This window comes from Raphanus sativus, chromosome 3, assembly GCF_000801105.2.
Source record: "Raphanus sativus cultivar WK10039 chromosome 3, ASM80110v3, whole genome shotgun sequence".
Lineage (NCBI taxonomy): Eukaryota > Viridiplantae > Streptophyta > Magnoliopsida > Brassicales > Brassicaceae > Raphanus > Raphanus sativus.
In genome coordinates, this window is record NC_079513.1 from 17,012,719 (window position 1) to 17,040,201 (window position 27,483).

A 27,483-nucleotide genomic window follows, 5' to 3' on the forward strand; every position below is an offset into this window, starting at 1 on the left:
CTGCAAATATTTGTTTATTTTTCGGATATCCGTTTTTCCGAATATTCGTATTTTTTCGAAGCAAAGCAAATCGGAAAATTAGATATCCGTAATATTTGAAGCAAATCACAAATACCTTCAAAAATCCAGATATCCGATCCGCGCCTAGGCCTAGCCCCCACCCCAAAATTACATTTGACTTTGAAAATGGAGTAGAAAACAAATTGGTGTAGTGTAATAAATGATATTGTGATTTGAAGAAAAAGGTCTACTAATCAGTCGAGTTATCCACGAGATCAACACATGCCTTCTTATGCATAGTACATGCTTTATCTTTACTGACATAAATTATTAAAAAGGATTATTTTTACAAAAGGTCACTAATGTTAACAAAATTCAGAACAGTTTTTGGGTTAAGAATTAACAACAGAAGAATCAAGATTTCCATACACAATCATCACATCCTATATTAGTATGGATTGATCAAAATACTAAGACTAAAAAAGTCTTAAGAAAATATTTCTATAGATATCAACTGAAACCATAAGCCGACATTTTCATAAGACATTGAAAACAAGCTAAAAATTAAACATCTCCATACAAATCTTTCCATCAGAATCATAATTATACAAATAGCATCAACATAACCGCTGGAAGAGCCAAGAGCCTTAAAGACACTATCTGAAAACGCCAAATGAAGCCAGAAGCAAGTATCAAAAACATAAGAATAATATCAAAAACCCATCCAAACCCAAACTAATTCGCAGCTTGACTGAAACCATAACAAGAACACTAAACCTCATGAAGATGACAAGAACCACTTTCTTGAACCAGACCCAAACTAAAGAAACATAGCCTCATCGCATAAAACCTCTTCACCACTAAGAACGAGGCATCGACAGGATATCAGAGACATGAAACCACCGTGATAGAAAAAAGACTCCTAATTGACAGAGTGGAGACTGGATATTGAAAGAAATGGCGGAGATATACAACAAAAACCATTGGGTCAAGCCTTGAGCAAATACATGTTGCTAACGAAAGTAAATCAGAACGGCAACGACCATTGTTTCAAAGAAATACGAACAAGCATGCCACACAATCCAAGACAGAACGAATCGCATCTATAGATCCACTAAACACAAAGAAAGCGGAGAAAGTAATACCTGAGAAGGATAAAACTGACAAGACAAAAGCATACGTCCTTTGAAAACCGGAAATCAGGGAAGAGATGAGCAGGAAGGACCAAACCACAAACCACAAACGACTCAAAAGACATTGGATTGACCAAATCTGATGGAAGCGGCTTCAACCAGCACCACACACCAAAAAGAAATAAAGATATTTGTCAAGCCCATCAAACTAACCACCAACAGAGAAGTCCATCCATACCGCACTATCTTCCAGACTATCGAAGGATCTCCTCAAAACTTCTAACTCCTAAGGAACTACACTACCGGTCTTCTTCCGGCGCCGAAAATTAATGCTCGTTGGACACACTGATCTTTTTGTTTTCTCTCTCTAGTGGCTGTTGGAGTTTTCAAAGAATCACAAAGACAGTTCATACTAGAGAATATATATTTTTACCAATGTTGTTGTTCCTTTCCACACTAAAATTGAATATTATATTCTATAAAAATAAAATCTTCTAAGAAATATATATCAAATTCTTGATAACTTTGATAAATTGATTAGTTACACACAGTTTTTATTTTTGCAACAACCTTTTTCTTTACTGTGAACAATGTAATATTACGACGTTATTTGAGATTCTGAATGAGAGTTTCACTCACTCAAAATTCATTCACGTATGCAAAATACAAAGAGGGATTGCAATCTTCTTTCTTCATTCATATGGATTCACAATCAAAAGGGTAGTTTGTAGGATTAGTTGAATTTGTTTATGTTAATGAAAAAAAATCGAGATCTTGATGCGCGGTCTTAAAATGTGTCCATACAAGAAGTCGTTGCATTGTTTTCTGACTAAGCTAATTTTGAAACTTTTAAATCCAAAATCGTGGACCCTAAAAATAATGTATATGTTACATTTCGCACCAAACACAAACATAATTTATAAGATAAGTGTTGAACTAGTTTTGTTATGTGTTTCGTTTACGATTTAGTAGATATTCTATAACAATCTGAAGTTGTTGACTTTAAGAGGATTTATTTGCATAGTTAGAAGATGTGGTGGATTTTCAGTAACATTTTTTTTTAACAGGGATGTTCCGCAACCCGTAGATCCGTAGACACTTCCGTAGCTTTCCGCAATTCATAGGCCCGTAGTCACCTCTGGCCCAGAACCAGCCGTCACTAATACCCATTACCCAAGGGCCCAGCACCAACGCCGCGTTTAAATTTAAATTTGGAGAGGGCGTAGAACATTTCGTGGCCATAGGGGGTATTCGAACCCGGGTTCTTATCGGCGTTAGAACTACCTCAAGACCACTAGCCCACCACCCCGTAGTTAACATTTTAAACCATAATAATTAATTTTAGATTTTTTTAACTGAACTGAATAGTAGTTGTTGTTCTTTTTGGTTTTTCAGTACTAAACACAATTTGTGTCTGGAGTGTTAAACACTATTCAGAAAACTATTTTTTGGTCAAACATTCATTAAATAATATAGTAGCCGTAGGAATATAAATAAATGTTACGACGTCATGTCAGATAAAACCAGGAGGTCAAAATGACAACACGCTAAAGTTAACCTCATTGAGACTCGAATTGGTATATAGGACATTCACGTAAATGGAAGTGGTAATAAATTGACGAACCAAAAGGTTAACCTCATTAACACAAAACAACCAAAAGATCGTTCTTTTTTCTTTTTGAAGAAACAAATTTTAAGGTTTTTCCTTTTTTGCATTCAGGTTCGGTCACTTCTTTCTATTTCAACACGAACTTTATACTAATATACGTATTTCATCATAAACTTTTTAAAAAATCAAAAATCTTATTATATAAAACTTGATATTTCAAAGTTATTAATTAACATGATTATAACGCATGTCAATTTTATATTTAAAATTGTGACATGTGTTAAATAATTTTATTTATATAAATAATTATTTAATAATAATTTTCCTTTTTTGAAGAAATATATTGTAAATAATAGTAACTAGCTTTATCATAAGATATATTTTTAAAAAATTATCTTTTCATGATTTTAGAAAAGAAAAATAATGTTAACATTATTGTACAAATCGGTTTTGATATAGAACTTTTTAAAACGAAAATTACTATAACTTTGTTTTACAAATCGTGTTAATATGTCAACAATAAGATTATAGTTTTTTTGGTTTATGACCTTTTAATTAGGATTCGAATAAATGAAAATTAACATTAAACACTCTTTTACAATTTTTTTGGTTTAAGATTTAGAAAAAAAGATAATTACAATCAAATATTTTTTTTGGTTCTTTAAAATATATAGTAATTTTCAATTTAAAAAAAATCTAAACAAAAATTAATTGTAAAAAGGAAGTGAATTTTATTTGTTATTTAAAAAAAACATTGTGACATGTGTAAAAAATATGATACGACTCTCTTTTGTTGATTTAAAGAAATTTAGGAAAGGAAAATTAATAACTTTGAAAAACCAAGCTTTAATTACTTTTTGTGGTTTATGACATTTTAATTCTATATATTTAAAATATATGATATTAACTTTTTCAAAAGTCTAAACAAAATTAGATTGTGAATGTGTCAACAAAAATCTGTCATTACTTTAAAATTGTAAAAATATTAGTGATATCGAAAAAAAAATAATTTTGAAAATGGAACCTATTAGAAATGGCAAAGAATATTTTTCACATTATACATGCAAAATCATACAATTTCACTAAAATATTTTTCATTTTTATGGTTTTCATAAAATTAAGATATCAAACAAAACCCATTACAACACAACGGGTTCATATCTAGTTCTATATAAACTTTCAAAATCGTACCTATTTATATATGTTAATTGTAAAAGATATTAGTCAGCAGTTAATTTATAAAATAACTTCATTTTATATAAATCTAAAAAATTAAAAATTCAGCTCGGACACTGAATCACATCAATGAACAACGTAACTAGTAAACTACAGTAACTTTCTTGTATTAGTAGTGTAAACATTAACTTTTATCAAATAAATCTAATCAATTTTTTATAGTTTTAGTTTTATCAAATATATTTATAGTTATTTATATTTCTGAAAATTTATTTAATAAATTTAAATTAATTACTGTTGATTTAAATACTTTTGTTTTAGTATTATTAAAAATAAAGATAAAAAGTCAAATTAAAATATATTATAAACTATTAAAATTGTAATATTACAATTGAAATATATAAAGTCAAACAACTAATTTAGATATATTGTAATATTATCAAAATCTATACTATTATTTTTTTGGGTCAATTCTATACTATTATTTATGAAGTGATTTTGCTGATATATCGCATTCTTCATGATTTTAGGTAATTTGCTTATATGTAGTATGTTTATTAATTTTAGCTCGAATCATTATTTTTTTTGATAAATCTTATCGGCCCCTGGAGTAACACACCTAGTGCTAGAGAGTGGACTGGCTACTGCATGCGTGACCTGAATTTGGAATACTTTCCGATTAATACCAAAAGGTGAATCGATCATCTATTACGATCCACCATGTTAACCACTGGAGAAAATCCTAAACCTAGATTGACCAAGTAATATTATAGTTTTTGAACTTGCTAACTGGAAATAGAATTAGAACTATTTTGACTTTCACAAGTTATGACCAAATTTTATTTTCGTGTGATGTAAGAAGTTTTAAACTATATAGTTTCATTTTTCCCATTCGTTCCAAATTGTATCGATTATTTTTTTTCTTTCATCCTATAAGTATAATGTTTCCTGGTTGTTTTAATTGTTGTCTTCTCTTCATCACTTTCATGCTAATGTAAACGTTTTTTTTTCAATGGTTCAATTTTTTTTGACAAATTATATAAATAATTTTTATTATTAATGTTATTGTTATCAAAAATATACTTTTAATATTTAATATTTAATCTTTTGAAAAAACGTTGATTTATATTTTGCCAAAGAAACATCAACTTTGACAATAAAATAATGAAAAATAATCCAAACTCTATGAATAGTTACAAAACTGACATAAATATTCTTTATATTTTTTAATAAATAATTATTAAACTAATGATATGTTAATTAACTATTTTAGAATATAACGAAAATTATATTTTATTTATTCAATATTTATTTTTATAAAAAAAATTCTAGTTACTAAATAATTTATTCTAAAAGTTAGATAATTTATATTTGGACAAAAAAATAATTTTAAAAATCATTTTAGGCCTACTGTTAGTCCACTATAACTATTGTCAAACAATATGAATAAAATGATATAGTCAATGAAAGTTTATGACTAAAATAACTTGTTAATGAAAATTGGTGCTTTAAATGGTCCAAATGAAAGCTCATGTTTTTTTTCAACCAAATTTGAAATTCGTTATTTAAATGACAATTTTCCAAAATCTAATTCATTCATTATCTATCTGTGTGGTCAGTTAATATGGATATCTATTTTTTCTACTAGTAACCAGATTTGTCTGGTTTGATGGACATGCCTCTGAAGATTTGATGGTTGGGTCTCAGGCCCACCAAAAATTCCGGATCAACAAAAAAATGTAATGCACTGTTTCCTAGCAAGTGAAAAGGAAGATAACGTCTATCGATAAAACAGTCAACTATTCGGCTTGGCTGTAAACTTTAAAACACACGAAAAGAATTAGTAGTTGACCATGAAAACAATTGAAATAATATCAAATAGTTACGAGGAACAGAAATAGATTAATGGCAGACAACAACCAAGTTCGGAGCGAACGAGGCAACGACCGTTTATGAAAAGGTCAAAGAACATAAAATATGAATCCAATAAAATTTTGACACCTACCGTCCCATTCAATAAAGAGTCTTATTTTTTTTATAATAAAATCGTTAAACCCGGATCACTATTGGAACCAGACCTAACCCCCGGAGGAGTTGCAAACCCGCAGAATAAAGAGTCTTATTCTGTAATAGAAAACATAAAACTGCCCTATGATGTAATTATTTTCCTGTTATAAGCAAGAGTTGTCTTACTATTGAGTAGCAAGTAAATTCTGCCAGACTAGAAAAAATCGTAAATTCACACTGCTCAATCAGAGGCTGGATGCACAACCTTAAGTGTATAGTTATATATACGAACGTTGTTCAAAAAAAAATTATATATACGAACACAGTATTAAGAATCATATAGTCTAATCAATATAATAATTTATTTATAAATTATGTACTATTCTACCGTTCGTTTTATAAACTGATTAACAATAATAATTTTATTTTATATGTTTACATACTTCTAGTTTTTTTTGTAAGCTACATACTTCTAGTTATGGATGACTATATAAACATTCAGCAAAGTTAACCCTTTTCATATATTATTTTTGAAATACTGCCTAATTAATCAAAGATCATGTGCTCTCGCTTAAGGAAAAACTAAAATTTAAAGTAAAAGAAACATTAGTTTACAAAAACAAAAGTAAAAGAAACATCAATAAGTATATGACAATGGAAAGTTATTGGTCCAACTTCTGTCTCCAAACAAAGGGATTATAAATTTACAATTTTTTATATTTATCTACTCCCTCCGAAAAAATGCATGTTCTAGAAAAAAATCTTGTTTCAAAAATATATATTTAATATAATTCTTGTCAATTAATAATGAAAAAATATGAAGTTTAAAAACAATAATTGTATTTTGTAAAGTCTTATTGGTTTAAAAATATATAAAACATAAAATTACAGAAAATTATATATTTATTACTAAGTTTCAATATGTTTTATTAAAAAGTGTGAAAATTCTAGAACATAAATTATATTGAAACGGAAGGAGTATATTATTAAAACTGAAGTACTTTCTGGCACTGTTAGACAACATAGATATCAGTTTAAATGAAAATTGTTTGGAAACATGGATAACAATATTTTTTATTTACATATTTAATCATTGTATTGACGATAAACTAAATATATTTTTGTATTTTTTATTTACAGATTCTGCAACTGTATTTAAAATCATTTTAAATTAATTAATTACAGTTCCAAAATTTATCTAACCAAATCGATATTCATATACCATTATTAATATTGTATGAATATTAACTAAGTCACATGTATTAAAGGAAATAAAATTTTCATGGAATTAACTAAATCGCCAAATTACAGAACATAAAAATTTACATGGAATATTTTTTGTAAAATTAGTGGTTTATGAATTTAATTGAACATATGTTAAGTCAAGCATACGTGCGAGGACGAGGATCAAATTCTAGTTGTAATAAAATGATAACGCATATCGGTGGCGGGGGAATGCATCATCATAATACACTCTTGGATATACTATTAAACAAACGCATACATTTCATACTATGATTTATATAGTAGAACTTTTTTTTTTGAAACTAATTATATAGTAGAACTTGAATTAGAGAGACAAAAAAAAAATACTCGAATGCCCACTCAAGTACCTCTCTCGGAAAGTGGTGGCACTCATTGTGCCCCCAACCGCTCTTATTTTCCGTGATGAGTTACGGATAAATAGAGTGTTTGATCACGCACTTAATTGTACTAGATCATTTTCTTCCAGATTTTGTTGGAATTGAAGTTGGTATATATGATTGTAACAACCAAAATTCGAGGAAGAAAGCCCGAAAATTTCATGAAGTCAACATATTATTCATTAGTCAAACGATTCCAAGTAGTTTTACATTAGATTTAGTGTTAAAAATGTTTGATCACGGGTCACGGCATCACGAACTTAATTGGTTTTAATGGGTTTTCCTCCAGAATTTGTTGCAATGAAAATTAGTATGATTAAAACCACCATTCAGGAAGAAGAATCCTAAAATTCATGAAGTAACATATTCTTCGCTAGTCAAATCATTCCAAGTAGTATATCATCAACCACAATAAAAAGGAATCAATTGTCTAATAGGAAAAAAATAAGATGGATAGGTAAATATTTCACATGCACTTTGTCTGCTGGATGTTTCGAGGTTCTTGAAAATTACTTCAAAAGTTGTTTTCGTTAGTATTACACTATTACTTGACATACATGTCTAGCCCTTAACGTTATTTTGGAACTTAAATCTTTTTTTTTTACAAAACAGCTTATAAACTTCCCCCCTAGATCACATTTTGAATTTCTAGCTTGTATAGGTAAGACATTGCATTATACTCCTTCCGTTTCAAATTAATCCTTATTTTAAAAAGAAAAATTGTTTCAAAAAAATATATCTTTTAATGTAATTTTAATAAATAATAATGATAAGTTATAGATTTTCTTGTTTACAATTTTCCCGATTAACCAGAAAAAACGAGCATTCATAAGTTCGAACTTAGAAGGTAAGATCAATTCTAATTTCTAACACAATAATTGAGAAGAAGAAGACGTTTTATTTTGTGTGCCTTCACAGCTCAACTTCACACGTGCTCTTTTTTTTTTCCAATTATTTTCCTTTATTTCAATAATATGCTTTGGCTTTTAATAATTGGCTCCTTGTTTTTGAAGTTTAATTTCACTAATTAGTTACTCCCTCTGTTTCATAATAAGTGTCACTCTAATCTCATTTTCTTGTTACACAAATAGTGCCACTTTACAATTCCAATGTAAATTATACTAACTTTCAGCTGAAAATTATTTGCAAACTGCATTGATTTTATAAATAATTTTTGTTATCTAAAATACTATTGGTCAAAGAGGTATAATTAATTACAATTTATATATATTTCAACAACTTTCTTAATCTGTGTGAAAAATGTCACAACAACACTCTTTAAGAAACGGAGGGAGTATATGCTAAGTGGGCTGGAAAATTCGTAAGTGCCTTCACGATTGTTTCATTATTGTAAAGATTAAGAAATCTTGACTTTGTGAATCTCCATCTTCATTGTCAGGTTCGTACATATTTTTAGAGAATTATTAGGTTCTTTTACTAGCTGTATTACGATCCTGTTTTATAGGTAAAGCTCCGATTCCTGAAAAATAAATTCCAGTAAACATATATAATAAAAAATCTTAATTTGGTAGTTAAATCAACCATCTATAAATATTGGCTTTTTAGTCAAAAACTATAAACATTGGCTTCTATATTTAAAAAGATTTTTTTTATAAAATTAGAGAACAGTAATATATATAACTTAGTTTAAGAGAATAAAAATTATATATAAATCCCCTATATATTAAAGGAGAAATATTTGAAAAGATATAACCTGTAGTTTAAAACATTATAATATATATAGCATTTTTATATTAGATTTTAGATTAGATTTTAGTATATAATTACCCATAAATTAGAAACAAATTTCATTAATTTTGTAATCATTATTATCTAAAAAGTTAATGTATCATGTTATTCAAAAATATTTTATATTAAAAATATTTTAAAAATAAATATAAATCCATGAATATAGTTTATGTATATATGAATGTTTTTAAATTTATTTTACGTAATAAAAGATATTTTATTAAAATAAAAATATATTGTATAAAATCAATATTTAATTAATTATTAAATATTTCAAAAGCATGAAAATATTATTATTTGAGAAGTAAATTTACTGATTTTTCATTCTCCTTATAATTTTATGGTTAGTATTAATCTTAATAAATAATTTTAATTATTTAGCTGTAGTTTATCATTGTTATATTTACCTTAGTAATATTAAAACATTAAATATATATATATATATATATAGAGCGTATAAAGTTTTTGTTTCTCTTAATAAATAATTAAATTATATTTTCTAATATATAATTTCCTATAAATTAAAAAAATTATTAATCTTATAATCATCATTATCTAAAAAGTTTCTGTATTGTGTTATCAAAAATGTTTTAAGTTATAATATTTTCAAATAAATATAAATCTCTATATATATTTTTTATGTATACATAAATGTTTTCATATTTATTTTACGTAATAAAATATATTTTATTAAAAAAAAAAATTACGGTATATAGTTTTTTAAATATTTAGTTAATTATTAAATATTTCAAAAGCATGAAAATATTTAACCATGTTTTGTGATTAATTATTAATTTTAGTAAATATTTTTAGTGATTTAACTGTAATTTATCATTATCTTGGGAATAAATAAAAAATTCTAATGATAATATCATAGTAAAATTTTTATTATGTTTACTTTAATCCTCAGAACAAGAGGAATTGCGTTGGATGTTAAGTGTCTCAGATGCGATTTGGAAGAGACTCCATCTCATGTTTTCTCGGTTTAAATGTTAAATTTATACCATATTTTAGTTTTTGAGAGAAATACAATGAAGACAAAGAAGACAGAAAGACCAAAAACTAAACAAAGAAGTAAAGGATGACGAAACTAAACTTAACACTAATGAGAAAAAGCAACTGAGCACATCTTTAAGAAAGAGGACCAGCTTACGCCTCAGCAGTAAATCCGGTTACAGGTGAGACTAATGTTACCACGAGATACCGCTACTCCGGCCAAACCTTGAAACTGAGATGCAAGCGGCTCCTGCAGCTCCATAAAAACCACCTAAAGTTGGAAAAACAACTGAAATGCCGGGGCAATGATCAGGCAAGCCCGTAAACCACCCAACCCTACTGAACCGAACCACAGCGTCCCTACGGTTAAGAGAGGAGGAGAGTGTGATTTTTGTTGAACCGAAAAGATTTAGCCCCCTAACTCTCGAGGCCCAAACAACCTGAAAACTCTTTGCCAAGCAGCTTCCTATTCACAAACATAAAAGATTCACAGAGCAAAGTATCCAAAACCAGATACGACGCTAATTGATCCGCAACCGGAGAAATAACCTCGCCACGAAGCCACATCGCCATGAAGCTAAAACCCTAATTTTGCACATCACCGCCAAGACAACAACACGAAGAGGAGCATTTCTCTAAGAACCAACAGGAAAATCGGGTAGCGGAGGAAACCACAACTTCTTTCGGAAATCAATTGCCTGCACAACAAGAGACAGCCTGCAAAATACGGACCCAGACTTACCGCCTTTTGACACTGGAAAGGCTGTGAAATTGAAACGCGCCACCACCAAAAAAAGACAACCAGATCTGTTATCTCTTGCTCGCACTCCGCCTTTAAGAACTAAAGGACGGCTCTATGTTGCTCCACTGAGGCGAAAATCCGTTAGAAACGAAGGGGCCCACCACAATAGAGTAGGATGCAACTGATAAAACCTCCCAAAGAGACACCGTCACTATTTGCTCAAAAAAATAAATAAAAGACACCGTCACTATCTCTCGAGAAAGCTCCAATACGAAGAAGCCATGAGACCAACTTTCTAAGAAGAGCAAACGCTAGACCGGCAATATTACGAAATTTACTTATTTTTACTAATCATCCTATTGAAGAATCGTTCTAAATTTGTTAATACACAGCTCGTTAGAAATTATTCATCGGAAAATGACCACTGAAAAGAGTTTGGTATTTACAGATGAGAAGTTATCTGATTTAGTAACTATAATTTATAGCTGATAAGATTGATATACAAAAACTTTTTTTTTTCAACCGTCAGTTTTATAAAAACTCTTTAGACTTGACCTGATGCAAACAAATTTAAAGCTTATTTAGCTAACCCATAAGCCACTACATTGACGATTCCAGTGATGAAATAGAAAAACTAAAATTTAAATAAACAAGAGAGATAAAATATATCTGAATAACTAGATAGTTTTGCAATTGTTGTTACCAATTGTAGATGATTTTTCTAGCTTGAAATCTTGGGGTTAAAGCATGCTTTGTAACAGGTCAAATTACTAGTCCCTTAGCCATAATAAGTGATTTTTCGAAAAGTATCAGCTGGATTTTGTACATGAAAGATCCATTCTTATAAAAGAAAATGTCCATGCCAATCAACTGCTTTCAAGTGGCTTATTCAGGCCGCATCAGGCTTGCATATCAAAACATCTTGCTGACAGGAAGACTAATGTTTTCAATCAAAGTTTTAGAATTTTTAATTAGTGGTTAAACTTCTAGCCATCTTTGGGTTCTAATTTCAATTTCAGTATTGTTTTTTTCTCCGAAAACACCTTGCATTGAATGTTTGGTTATTGTTTATGTCCAGAAATTATAACAAATCAACAGTGCAAGAAGCCACTTTCTGATCCCTCTGGAGGCAGGCTGATATCCAAAATCACCACTTGAATTAATATTATCAATTAATTCTACCAAAAGTTTAGGGGTTAACAAACTAAATTGATGTATGAGTGTGCAACCGGTTGATGTCTAATGAAATGCAATTAGTCAGTTAGATGTCTAACCCCTTGGTTAGTTGTTGAGTTGGACTGTATGATAGTAAGTTTTCTCTTTAAGTTCCCTTTGATCGGTACTAAAAATAGCTCCTTAAACATCGGTACAATATGTAATCATATTAAAAAGAGTTCCAAAGTAAATCACTATGTCAATCAAGAAGTAGTGAAATGGAGACACTGATGACGAATAGGGTGAGCTAGAGAAACAAAGGTTGGCCCTTTGGCAAATGGACTACATGTACACTTCATGTGTGCCTTAATCCTCCATTATCATTCGATCAAAAAAAAAAAAATCCTGTTTCCACCTTCTCTTCTATTCTATCTTTCTGTACTTTTTATCTATCATTATTGTACTTTCTTACTCTAAATTATTATTTAACCTCAATATGAAAAATGCAATACGGTAGCTACAGTTTCAAAGGTCCATCTCATTCATGTCTCTGTGACATCCAGCGAATGACTATAAACTATATGAAACGACCCTATTGTTTTTGATGAATACATAAGTATATATATATATATATGTCCATATCTAACTGTGTTTTTTTGTGTGTGCACCTAATTGTGTTTCTTTACTGATTGATTGAACGAACTATCCAAAGACTTATCATTATCCACTGCGTAGACGATTTTTAATCTTTACATTCAATAAAGGAGAAATATTTAACTTACGTGTCCTTTAAAAAGTTTTCAGATCTGTCTAGAAATAATATACATACGCAATATGATTTTCACTTGTAGATACTCGAAGTTGTATTTTAATAAATGATATAAACAAACAAATGTAACTAGTTTAGAGCTCAACTATTTTCTACGAACCATGACTTGTGAGAAAAGAATGCCTGATGTATAACAAAATACTGTGCAGAACATTAATATAACTTTTGTCAAAAAAAAACATTAATATAACCGACTGTATGTGAGATATATCGATGAGCACATGCATGTGAGCATTACTTTTGTGATTGTGAAATGCGGTAGGACAGGTTTGTTATATAAGTCATAAGAAAGGTAACAATGAACAAAAATAAAAGGCTGATCAGGTTTTCCATTTAAGTATACAGCCTATAAAAGAAACAATTTCATTCATTTTGAAACTATATATATATTTATTTGGAGTTATTCAAATTTTAACAAAGTATTATATTTATCCCAAATTATCAACTTATTTGGCTTTACGAGAAGCTTACGGAGAATATTGAAATGATTGGGTGGACATTAACTAGTGACTCTAACTTTAATATTTATTTATAACTATATAAATTACTAATCATGATTTAATTAGTTTTCTAATGTAAATTCAAAAAATAAAAAAATGATTGTAAGAGTTTTTATTTCTAAAGTAAAAAAAAATATTTGAAAATATTTTTTTAATCATTTTTTCATTTAATTTTTACAGCTACATTAATACATAAAAATTCTACCAATTAGATTCTATAGCTACGGTCCAACTAATCATCTCCATCATGTTTTTAGGAAAGTAAAGAAATGTGTTTTTAGACTGATTATATATCGAGTAGTCACCATCATTTAAATCAAAAGCTAATCTTATTTGAATTATTTATTAAACAAAATATATAAAGTTTTGTTGTTAGTCATATATACATAGTTTCGTTTTCGCTAAACGATGATTAAATTATTAAAATAACTAAACTTCTTGAATGGAAAAATTAATTAGTAAAGTCACATAGTCTCCGTTTCTCAGTTATAAATGGTATAAAATGATCTTTAAGGCATTCATCGGGTGAAATACAACGATTACGGGATACAGTTGTGAGAGTTTGGAGAAGATAAATTCGGTTTCAAGTGTTATAAAGTCATTTGTATAACTAAGTATAACAATTATTCCTTTTCAAAAAAAAAGTATAACAATTATAAATTTATGTGTATATATATTAATTTTAATAATTATAGTGCATATTTTTGGTTCAAAGTTTTTATAATATAAAATAAAATATTTTTTTTATTTAACAAATGTAGATGTAGAATATAATTTGATTGTATAGTGAATATGCATATACTATATTTTGAAGTTATATCATTGATATTGATATGAATATTGGTTTATGCGTTAATCAAACCGACACAATTAGCTTTAGAGCTGTAAACTAGGTTGTCGTCGTTCATTAACCCATATCCGTTTGTCCATTTATTGTTTGTGAACAGAAAGTAGAGAGTGACCATATCTATTATGAATCATGTTCATTAAGTACCAGATCCACTAACATCCATGTTTGCATGGACTATCATGGGGTTCATAATGGATAATATAAGAAAAATTTGAATTTTAATTTATAAATCTAGTAATACAAATACAACAATACAACAATTTCAGTTTTGACAAAAAAGTTCGATTTCACGGTTTTATCATTTTTTAACCATATCCACATAAATGACTTTATTTCACAAGTATATTCTATTTTCCATTTTATATAGTATAATATAATACTACAAGATATTATTTAACATTTATATATATATATATATATATATATATATATATATATATTATAGTTTATATTTAAGTTTGGGTTTAGTGATTGAAAACGGTACACATGTAAAGAAGACAAAGTAGATAATTAAAAAATAGATACAGTGAAAACTTTATAAAATAATACTCAATAAATTAATGAATATTTAAATTAATAAAAATTTCCAATTCCAAATTGAATAGATTCAAAATATAACACAAATTAATAAAATAATAAATAATATATTTTTAAAAAATCCTATGTAAATGTATAATTACATTAAAATTATAAATTAATAATTATTATGTATATACATTTTATTTATATATACAAACAAACTATTATGTTATTTTTATATTCAAAATAGAATTATCTTTATATTTTCTTAACATCTAGTATGTTTTAATGAAATTTAATAAAACTATATCTAAAACCACATTTAGACTCTATGAAACATAATTTATATATATTAAATAATATAATAAAAATAGAATGAATGTCAAATTTAAAAGTTTTAATTAATTTATGTACACAAAATAAAATACTTTTTACTTTAAAAATATATATTTAAATAAAAGATATTAATTTTCTTATAAATTAATAACTCTATAAATTAATAAAATATAATAGTTCTAACATTATTAGTTTATAGAGTTTTTACTGTAAGTTATGATATGGTACATATGTTACATATTAAAGAGATATTTCTGATAGAAATCTATATGAATGGTAAGTTATGTATAAAAAATGCCGGCATGATTTACTAACGTTTCTCTAATCAAGTTATATTTGTGGGCAGTTGAGTGCGTGTAGAATAGGGAATAGTTAACTATCTTCCACTTTGTCCCCTTATTGGTCTACAGTTTAATAGGATTCTTTAGATTCCCACTAAGTAAATATATCGAAAAATGAAAACATGTTTTTAGACTATAAAACGAAAGGTTAAGCGATGGTGTGGGTTACACAAAAAAAAACGATGATGTGGATTCCACCACTTCCAGTTCCACATTAGTTATATGATCGTAACTTTTCCCGAGTGAATTGTATTGCCGAAGTGGGCTACAAGACTAATTGTTGGTCCTTCGGGGCCCAAAATACTAATTTTAGACCCATGTTAGTCAAAGTTAAAGAAATTTTTTCAGATTTTGATAACTAATGTGTTTGATTAAAGTAGATTTTAAACTAATCTACTTGACGAAAGTAGTTTTAATTTGACATTCAACTTTTGTTGGAGGTTATATTGCAGGGGAGTTTTCATGAGTTGAATGGATCTTACAGGTAAATTTAACAATGATCGAAAGTACTGACATTAGTACTGAGAAAGATACGAAATTTGGACTAGTGATGAATGATCACAATTTGCTCTGATTCAAAACGAATGCGTTTTGTATATATATATTTTACAGCCATTTAATGGGTTCCGCATCAAATGGAGACAAATCATAAAACGGGTTTAAAGAATTTTGTAGCCAAGTCATTAAAGCCAATTAAAGCTCATTAAGGGACAAATCATAAAGCAGCAAGGGTTTGTGTGTTGCACATGTGTGTATAAACGTAAGTATCTTCATCACCTTTTTACCAAGACTTAAAAGCTAACAAGACATCTGAGCAGCCTTATAGAGAGAGGAGTAAGTACGTGAAAGGTAAAGATGGAAACCCACAAAAAAAAAAAAATGGAAGCCCACACGCAGCGACGGTCCGAAACTGTTGACGTTCTCACTCAATTTAAAATTTTTGTGCCATTTTCCTATTATATTTTATATGTATAAATTAAAAAAAAAATTCTTAATCTAAAATACCCGAAAATACATTTGGACCCTAAACTATTGTTTATTTGACCTATGGTATGGGTCGGGCCTGAGGACGAGGACAAGGGACGTACGATTACTATTGTGATACTGTGATGAAAAAACAGTAGAGACGATTAAATTAAGATAAGACGCTGCAAGTGGTGCGGGGTCATGGTGAGCAACGACTTTGATGGTGGATCCGAGTAGAATGGCTGTAGGAGATGGATTACATCTCTCCACAAGATCCATAAGATAGCAGGTCTCGCCCATCGAAACCGATAATATCAGCTCGGCTCGACAGGTCTCAAGGTAGTCTATCAGCTCGGTTCAGGACTGCTTTTGGCCCGCTTAAAGCGACTAAAAGTATCCTACTTGACCCGACGAGCTAAAGTCTCATTAGGGCAAGACGATCGACCTAAGATAAAAAGAGGTGCAGGCCTGCTATATAAAGAGAAGAGGAGACAACAAGAAGGGGATCCGAACATCAAAACACATACTTGGCGGTTAGAATTAGAGTTTACAAACTTTGTATTCTTGTCGACTTGTATTTTGTATTTTTCCGACAAGCTCTCAGAGCGCTAGCTTGGCTTGTTTCCACCGTCTATTTCCTTTATTTGTAATCGATAAAACACCTTTTCGATCTAATAAACGCTTTCTAACTAACCCGCCGACGAATTTTGTCCCTTTTATTGGAATATGACCAAACTCGGTTCAAACAATGGCTGCGATGGTGATACGATCATCAGAACCAGATCGGAGCAAAGGCGAGAAGAACACAGTTCTGAGATGGATTTTTGAAAGAAGGATATTGATCATATATGAGTTAGAAAAATCATATAAGAAGTTATTCTTAATATATTACATGTCAGGAACACTAAGGAAACTGACATCACTATAATCGGAAATATGACCTTATGGTGGCGAGCTTTGCTTCCTATGCAAGCTTCAAATCTGGATCGGCAAGTCCACCATGCATCTTCTTCATCTCTCCCGACACACATTTTCCGGTCCACCGTCGTTATTCCATAGTCAGTGAACCATTTTTTTCATCTCTTCTTCTTTTTCCATCATGGAGACACATATTCAACCCATCGTTATTCTTCACCAGCAGATCTTCATAACAGCCCAAGTCAGCACTGATGCAATGATAGTTACAAGCTTCTTTTAAAGATCAAAAGCAAATACAAAGAATGAAGTTAGAGGCATGGTTGCGAGAATTAGTGATCTAGGAGGATGAGAAAAAAAAATAGAAAAGAAGAGAAAAAACGGTCTTAGCAGTTATTTAAAAGATATTTTGGCAAATAAAGATATTTTGGCAAATAATAGAGTCCGACAAGATATGTTTAATATCATTCAACTTTTTTTACTTAAATAATAAAGTATAATTTTTAGTTTTTCGTGTCCAATTTCCATTATTTTATTATCAATTACAAAAACCAGCCAAATAAGTTTAGTAAATCCCAGCAATCCGTCTTAAACTGAATTGATGTAATATGCATATAGTATAAGTATGACATAACCTAAAAGAATCCATCTATGTAAATGCTTGATATTTTTGCTATACTTAGTATTTGGTTTGCTTTGTGCGAATAATAGAAATTTGGATTTATATTTGACTTATTAAAAACGAATACTTACAATTTCAATTACTTGCTAAATAACACCATACTAGGTGTTTTCCTGCACCATGTGCAGAAATAAAAGTTTTAAAATATAATTTATTTTAAAATACAAATTTATTAATTTTTATTTTGTTAATTTTTGATTTTATTATTTGCTTACAATATATAATCTTAATTTAATCATATGTAAAACTTTAAGATTAAAACAAATATTTTTATTCAATGTATATATAGTAATATATATGTATATCTTTTTCTAAATATATTCAATCAAATTTTGTAAATGTAAGAGAAAATTTTGTTAAGTGTATAATTATCAAAACATAAAACTAAATAATTTTCTAAAATTTATGGATATTAAAAATAAACTAATAGTATTGGATTAGAAAATTATATTTAAAAACTGTATAATTTTGAAGAATTGTTTTACTAATAATAATTATAAGATATAATTAAATTTTGAAAAATCCAAAATAATATTATATTTCTATTTATAACATTATATTATTTATGCTAAATTAATGATGATCTATGAGTTATTACCATATTTTAAAAATTTACTAAAAATACAAATCAACAATAAATGTAAATGTCTATGTCACTATTTAAAGAAAATTATATTTTTTTTAAATGCATAGTATTTTGAAGAATTGTTTTTAGTAATAAATTATATACTTATAAAAATATAGCTAAATAATATTTCGAAATTTTAATTATTATTATATTTCTATTTAATTTATTATTTATTTTTATATTAATTATGATATATAAATTATTGCCATATTTTAAAAACTTACCTTAAATATAAATCAATATTAAATGTAAATATGTCATAATTATCTTTAAGTTATTACCATATTTTTAAAAAATTATCTTAAATATAAATCAACACTAAATATAAATATCCATGTCATAATTTATTTCAAGCCATGTCATCAATGTTGGTGTGCCATGTCATAATTTTTCTTTCAAAATTAATATGGTGATGACACATGTCAAAATCACTTCTCAAATATAAACTAGGGGATTGCAAATTACTTGTTTCATCTTATTACTTGTTACTTGTAAACTATTTACAAGTTACTTTGTAATTATTTGTATGTTATGTCCTACTTTTGATGTTTGATTTTTTCAGTTTGTGTTATAGCCCGTTTTTCAAAGATTTTACATTGGATGTTGTCGAATTCTCTAACACGGTTTTGACTGTTAGAAAGACGTTGATGATATTAATAATACTTAAAAGTTTATGTATGTTGTAATGTGATTCATATATATATATATAACGAGTAACAAGTGAAATAAAATGAGTCGATATTTTTTTTTAATACTTGCTATTTGACATGTACTTACAAGTATTCAAATTGTTTGTATTTGTTATTTATCTTAACAACACCAAATAGTTTCTTTCACAAAATGAATATGTGAAACAAATAACGAGTAAAAGCTAAATGTCAAGTATTTATGCCCACCCCTATTGATCTATGTATGCATATGAACTGAGAAGCTCTGTCTACATGAGTTAACTCCAGTTGTGCAGTGTCCCAAATAATTACACATGAACCATCTGAATCCATTTACCAGCCTCTAATCGATCCATGAAATATCTACTTAGAATGTAAGGATGTGGTTGGGCTTTGGGATACATTAGGAACAATCTAAGATTGGAAATCAACCATTACTTCTTCACTCCTTTTGTGGTACTATTGGCAAATCCTTTTTTTTTTTTTTTTTGATCAACCGAATTTCCTTAAAAAAAGAAAGAGTTTTAGGGTCCAGCCCAGTACAAGCCCAAACGTGAAATGTTACAGCCCAAAGGAAAGCCCAAAGCAGAGGATGGGTTGTGCAAAACTGATTTGCAAAGACCATCCGCTTCCAGGTTTCGTGAGCGAGAGATAGAGAAGAAGGAGATTGATTGAAACGAAGCTGCGAGAACTTTGATGTCGGCTACGACTCCGAAGATCTCTTTTGGCAAATCCTCTATAAATTTATTTACAGTTGAAAACTTCGTCACCCTTTAACTTATATATATGTGTGCGTGCTATAATTTACGTATAAATGTACTAATTAGAGGGTTTGAGAATTTTTTCTTTAAAATAGAAAATTTTATATTTCGGGTACAACATATTTTGAAAACGAGTTCAGGTTTCCCAATGTAGTTAAGTTTTTAATTGAATAACTGAACTTCATAATTCATACTCCCTCTGTTTTTAAAAGATATATGTTTTGGAGTTTTCACACATATTAAGAAAACACATTAATCATGCATTGTTTTTAGAAATTACCAATTTCAATGCATTTTAACCAATAGTATTTCAATAAATTCAATTAATTTTATTAAAATTTGCAATTTTTATATAGAAAACATAAAAAATACATCTTTTTGAAAACAAATATTTTTTCCAGAACATGCATCTTTTAAAAACAGAGGGAGTATAATAATATGTATCGCTCAGTCAAATGCATCTCAGATAATTTTCCCGTACCTTCGTACATATTCAGCTGTAGAAAATTTGTTTACTTCATTCTGTCAAATACCCTATTAAATGCTCATTTTTCCTAAAATGACTCAGTTCCAGCTTTGTTGTCGCATATTGATGTCTCTTTTTTTTTTTTTTTTTTTTTTTGTAACACCGCATATTGATGTCTCTTTAGTTTGTTTAGATATACATTCTATGCTACATATAATTTCCTTAATAATTAAATTATCGATCCAATATTCTTTCACTGGTACTTATCATTCGATCTATTAGTATTCAGAAAGAAAAAAATTCATTATTTTGAACATATTCAATAATTCATTTATTAATATAGCCCAATAATGATAGGTCTCTTTTACAGAGAGGCAATGCCACACTTTTTGTCAGTTTCCTCTCCACTCAAAGGAGACATTCTTTCCTCATTCCCTTTTTGTGCAACTCTTTCCTCATTCCCTTAATCCAGACTATATAAAATAACACATCTATAATGATGCATGCACAATATATAGTGAGAATTTAAATAAACAAATAGTAAAAAAGGTTTGAGTCCCAGCTATCGAGAAATTAACATTTTGACATCGTCAGAGATAAAAGACTGATATGTGAGTCGAAAACGTAGGTTATTAACACTGGTTAGTCTAGATCCATTTTAGTAGAGATCAAGATACCATTTGTCGGTTGAACAAGAATAGAAAATTGACGGTAAAGTTATTTTATAATATTATATACGGAAAATATGCTAGTAATTTTGTTGAAGCGCAATCTTGGTCCGACTCTCTCAACCGGTATCAAAAAGACAACGGCTCGAAAAATTGAATTTAATGACTCAAAACATCATTAAAGTAACCATTATATGTAGTCTAGCTTTGAATAAGGGTTATTAATCTTTTTCTATCTATATTAAAACTCTAGTCTATATAATGCATGTTGTTGAAACAAATCATGATTGAATTATGCTACACGTAGTTACTTGGTTCTAATATTTCGGATAGATCTTCAGAGCAGCTGTCATACGATATATCTTTGACAAGTTTCGATGGAAGAATATTAATTGCGTTACTTTATAAAGTCTGGATTTTTATTTAAATTAGTGTGATTGAGACATCTTTTGTCATCCATATAGATTTGAAATCCCCTATTCCCATATAATAGATGACGGAGGTGGATATGATTGTACCATATATAGTCAGTCTTCGATTAACGATTGGTTGAATGATTCTAAGCAAAGAGCATGCAATTTTTAAATATTTCATAAAAAATGCAAGTGGGAGCAGTTTTCGCATCTAAAAGAAAAGGATAAAAAATTATCTATAGAGTGTACTAATAAGACGGAAGATCACTATACCGTATATTCATAATTTGATATTCTAATCATAAATAATTCACGTTGTCTGCATATCTGCTCACAAACTCTCGTAAATCTCTTGTTAGTATATGATAAGATTTGGCAGACTAGTTGGAAATAATCTTAATGATTTATTAATTTGATGTGGATAGTTATTGCTAAAAAGCAGTATCATTATTTGCTAAAATGTTTTGAAGTTTTTGTGTGAATATAGTTGTTTTATCAATTCTGTAAAAGTAGGTAGTTGTTTAGTAAGGAAGCAAATTTGACATATGTAGCCGTACTCTTGATCATCAAACTGGAACCAACCTTGACATTGGCACCCCTTGAGTTAACGACCATGACAATAATGTATTAATGTTATAGTTGTGATGAACCAAGTATGAAGAACAATTACACCAAAATATTATGAACAACAAAATATCGTTTAAAAGGAACCTATTTTTTCCCTTACTTTGGTTCTTCAAGAGTCCAATTTTGTAAGAAAATTCAAAGCTAAATTCTAAAGAATAAATAATACAAAAGGGGAAAAAATTACATGGAACATTTAGACATGATGGCATTATTATGACATGATCAGATTTTTGGATCACTCATATTAACTTTTCGCTGATAAAAAATCATGTTCCGTCCATTTTTGATGTAAGTTTTTAATGTTTTAATATGTAAGATATTTTCATTTTTAGCTAACTTTTAACTTTATTAAAAATTGTATAGTCAATAATATTTTTTCTGTTATGTACTTGGTTAAATAGTTTTTAATTTATATTTAATGATATTTCTAGACAAAAATAACTTTTTAATAGTTATATATATATATACATATATATATATATATATATATATATATATATATAAAGCATCATACATTTTAAAATGGAGGGAATATTAAAATTTTGTACACGTTTTTTTCTTTGTTAAAGAAAAAATTTCTAACATATTGCATACGCGAAGCGCGAGATCAGGTTGCTGACAGCTCGACAAAATTTTCGCTATCGCTTTCTACTTTTGATGCTACTATTAAATTCTGACTCGGCATTTCAAACGACGGATATATATATATTTGTTTTAATTTTTGGAAATTTAATTTTTATATTTATATTTTTTTAATTATATTTTATTTTTATTAATATTAATTTTAATTTAATATAATTTTTGGTAACTATACTAAATATACTAAATATATCAAGTTGCATAACTATATACTTGTGCTATATGTATTTCAAAAATTATTTTAAAACTTCATTCATAAATTTTGCAATATATTATATTTTCTTAGTAGTTACCTAATATAATTATTCAAAAATATTTGTACCCCTAAAACCCGACTCGGAATCGACCCAAAAATTAAAATCTCATATTTTATTAGACATGATCTATATATTCGAATGAATTTTTAAAGTGTTATATCCGAAAACCAATATTAAACCCAACTAGCACCAAAAAACGAACAAAATGTTGTTGAAAAATGAAAAAACAAAACTTTAACATTTGATCGGTTAATTATAAAACTAAAGACATGAAACCAAAGAATTATAAATAATAGCTAGAAGAATTGGTTGTAATGTTCTGAAAAGGATAAATATTTTGAGTCCCACGTATTTACAGAAGATCATTATATGAGTGGTAAATGTATTTGTAGAAGAATTAATAAGAGAACTATGTTTGAATGAGTTAATATGATTATTTAGCATATATACGTTATTGGTCGACCAGTATTTATTTTGCCACTTAAATACTTCTCTCTAACCGTAGAGGTGGGTTCCGAAAGTTTTGGAACTAAAGTAAATGTTACAAAAAATGTATATTAGTAATAAGTAGTATGTACGGCCGTTTTTATAATAATGTGGTATTAGAGTTTAAATAAAATTAGATACAATTATATAAAAAATAATAAGTAGTTCTTTAAATAAAGAAAATAAATAGTTGGATATTAGTAATAAGTAGTATGTACGGCTGTTTTTATAATAATGTGGTATTAGTGTTTAAATAAAATTAGATACAATTATATAAAAAATAATAAGTAGTTCTTTAAATAAAGAAAATAAATAGTTAGATATAACATTTATTAATAGGTAATGATCATATTTTAATAGAATACTAGGTGGATGTCTACAAATTTGCGGGTACAAATTTTGATATAATATAATATTTTGTGTTTTGACCTACGATAATATATTTTAATATTTTAAAATCGAAAGTGAATTTTTGGTAGCTAATTTTAAACATAGTAATAAATGTATAGTTGGGTTTAATAATATTATAAACACAACAATATATATGTGAATTCTGTTGATTTAATAAAAAGTTAATAATATAAAAAACTCATAAATCTAGGAATACACTTTTATTCATAATATTCCTTGGATTTTTATAATTGATGTAATTTCTGGTTACTTTCTTTTAGATAAAATCAAAACATTTTTTTTGAGATTTTGAAAATGATGAACTTGTAAGAAAATAATACTTTGCGATTGATTCTGATTTGATAACATTTAAAACTTCTCAGAAAAGAATCTATACAATTATAAATAATACATAAAATATTTGCAAATTTTAAATTTTATGAATTATTTCTCAGAAGTTTAGAATCCTTATAAATAGTTTCATAAATCTTTATAAATAGTTTCATAAATCCTAATAAATGGTTTTATAACTCAAGAAAATAATTTGTTATCAATTATCAATAATTTAAAATCTTAACTTTAAATAATTTTATAAATATTTACAAATATTTTGTAAACTCCTATAAATAATTTTATAAAAAAAATTAAAACTTCTGTGATGATTTAAAATCTATTAACCATCATAAACGTTTTGTAAACTCCTATAAAAAACGAGAATTCTTCTTTATAAATGATTTTATAAATATTTATAACATTTTGTATAGATTTTTATATATTGATTTGTAAGCTCTTATCAATGATATAATAATCATTACTGATGATTTAAAACCTTAAAATGATTACCAAATATTTATATAATTATATACTATTATATATCTGGTATAAATCATTATTAATGAATAAATATAAATGACTTTAAGTTTTTTTAAAATATATATTAATAACCACAGAAGATTTTAAACTATTTTAAATAATTAATAAACTCATTATATGATGCATCAATAGTTATTATAATATTTTTATTAAAATTATATGTTGTATATATGTATATTACGACTTATATAGAAAAATAAAGTTTTTACGATTGTTTATAATAGAAAAATAAAGCTCGTATATTAATTTTACTAACAACTTTTTAACAACATACTTCATATAATTCTAAATAGAATATTAATGAAAAATGGAATGATGAAGTATTATATAGAATTTCCATATTGATACCATTTTGATACTATAAATGATTATGCATAAAACTACGTAAATAGTTTGCCAATTAACATTAATTGATTCTATGATTTCCTTTTTAGATTTGATTAAAATAAATAAAAATTAAAATCATCCACCAATGAAATTATAATGATTTTTCACAGACTAGTTGTATTGGTTGTATGAGTGACACATCAGCAGAAGTCAATAAAGTGACTTTTCATTTAATGCATAGAAGGATATTTGATCTGATGTATCCATTTGGTTACAGTTGAGTGCGGAGGCAGATAACCGCAATAACCCTAGTTAATGCATCTAACTATTAGGGATGCAAAGAAAATTAAACAAAATGTTGGTTGTAGACATTTAGTCGATTTGTTAGGCATAATTTCTTGATAAAATAAAATTTTATAACAGCTATAGGTTAAACAAACTTAGGGTTCTTTACACAATAAAAAAAATATCAGAGTATGCTCATGAAAAAACATGTTCAAACTCCTTTTAAAAACAAAAGTTTTAATAATTTATTTTTAGAGAATATGGAGATTGAATCAAAGTTGGAGAGAGAGATCAATAGTACAACATGAACTTATCCTCTCTCTTGCTTTCATCAAACCATAAGCTATTGCTACTACTTGTACAGCTACTACTTATTAACTGATTTATCTCATCCATTCCATAACCTTCCTTTGATCTCTCAGGTTCTTCATAATGATAATCATGATGCTCCATCTTCACTCTTGTTACTGTACGTGTTGTACTTGACCCACTTCTTAGATCACTCAACAACATTATTCCCTTATTTGTACTTTGCTTCTGGCTGTCGTCTTGACGCCTCATTACGAACTTGTTACTGTTTGGAGAATTTACCCAACTGCCCATGTCTTCTTGGTATAATAGTTGTTGTGGGCCCATCACTGTCATCATCCCCCGATCAGGCGTGATCAGCTGGTTTGTAGATATTGAGGGGTCATACGGAAGAAGATTATTGATCATGTTGTAATGTGATGATGAGGATGGTGATGATGAGGATGATGATGAAGTAATGGCTAAGAGGTGATGAGGTTGTGGAGCCGTAGTGGCAATGAGTTTCTTCTTGAGCTTAGTGTTCCAATAGTTCTTGATGTCATTATCAGTTCTACCATGCAGGTGAGCTGCTATTACTGACCACCTGCATTTTCAACATGATTTACTCCTTTATATAACCATAATAATTAAATAAAAATGTACTTTAAGCTTAATTATTCAATACTGCCATTTGCTTTCCTAAATTATGAACTAAAGAATATACCCTCAAAAGGAGGCCACTTATACAGCACAAAATGGGGCATGTAAAAGCTAAAATCAATTATTTTAATTAATAAAATATAGATGAAATCCTCCTTGAAACATGCAAATTCTCTTGTTTTTGATACCTACTTTCTCCATTTTTCATATGATTTAAACAAGAGTTATCTTTTCAGGTTAGATATACCACCAAGACCAAGATTAATAGAATTGGAAGCATATCAGTTATACTATATGAAGTTGAAGCTAGACTTTCTTAACCTGCTTCCAATGGAGGCAAAGAGGCTGCAGATAATGTAGTCTTCTTCCTCAGAGAAATCTCCATGTCTTATGTTTGGTCTCAAATAGTTCAACCATCTCAGTCTGCAACTCTTTCCACATCTCCTCAAACCTTTATATATATCATATTATACAAGATAAATAAAATCAACCAAAACCCACCAAAGGTTTCAAATCCAAAGAGACCCCACAAAAAATACAAGACATTAACCCATTAAATCATGATATATATATATATATATATATATATATATATGATATAGTACCAGCTTTGTGAGGAGAGTAATCCAATTCCCACCAGTGCCTTGTTTCTCTATGTAATCTTTAAGCTTTGCGTCTTCTTCAGGAGACCATGGACCTCTCTTCACATTTGCCTTGTCACAACATGGAGCTCTCCCCATCTCTCTCAGATCTCTGTTAGTTCTTAGCTAATCTATGTGTTATGCTTGAGGAAGCTTGGTTTTGTCTTCTGAAAAAGAGAAGAAAAAAAAAAAAGAGTTCGCTGTTTCGTAATTATCAAAAGACAAGGACATATTTATTGCTATAGTATAGGAATTAGG

General features: G+C 28.2%; 1 protein-coding gene and 2 long non-coding RNA genes across 3 annotated transcripts; all 3 read right to left on the minus strand.

Moving 5' to 3' along the window:
• Positions 1–468: 468 nt before the first annotated feature.
• On the minus strand, positions 469–1,548 carry LOC130510209 (uncharacterized). Its single transcript, XR_008943880.1, has 2 exons — positions 1,146–1,548; positions 469–941 (listed from the first exon to the last, which is right to left on the minus strand). It is a non-coding gene; the product is annotated as an uncharacterized LOC130510209 (long non-coding RNA).
• A 15,452-nt stretch (positions 1,549–17,000) lies between these two features.
• On the minus strand, positions 17,001–17,874 carry LOC108846368 (uncharacterized). Its single transcript, XR_001948639.2, has 2 exons — positions 17,493–17,874; positions 17,001–17,362 (listed from the first exon to the last, which is right to left on the minus strand). It is a non-coding gene; the product is annotated as an uncharacterized LOC108846368 (long non-coding RNA).
• A 7,966-nt stretch (positions 17,875–25,840) lies between these two features.
• LOC108845986 (transcription factor RAX2) lies at positions 25,841–27,422 on the minus strand. Its single transcript, XM_018619189.2, is given in 4 exon segments — positions 25,841–26,528; positions 26,906–27,035; positions 27,190–27,204; positions 27,207–27,422. Coding segments are annotated over 4 exon segments (864 nt in total). The 5' UTR covers positions 27,325–27,422; the 3' UTR covers positions 25,841–25,927.
• Between the last annotated feature and the right edge of the window lie 61 nt (positions 27,423–27,483).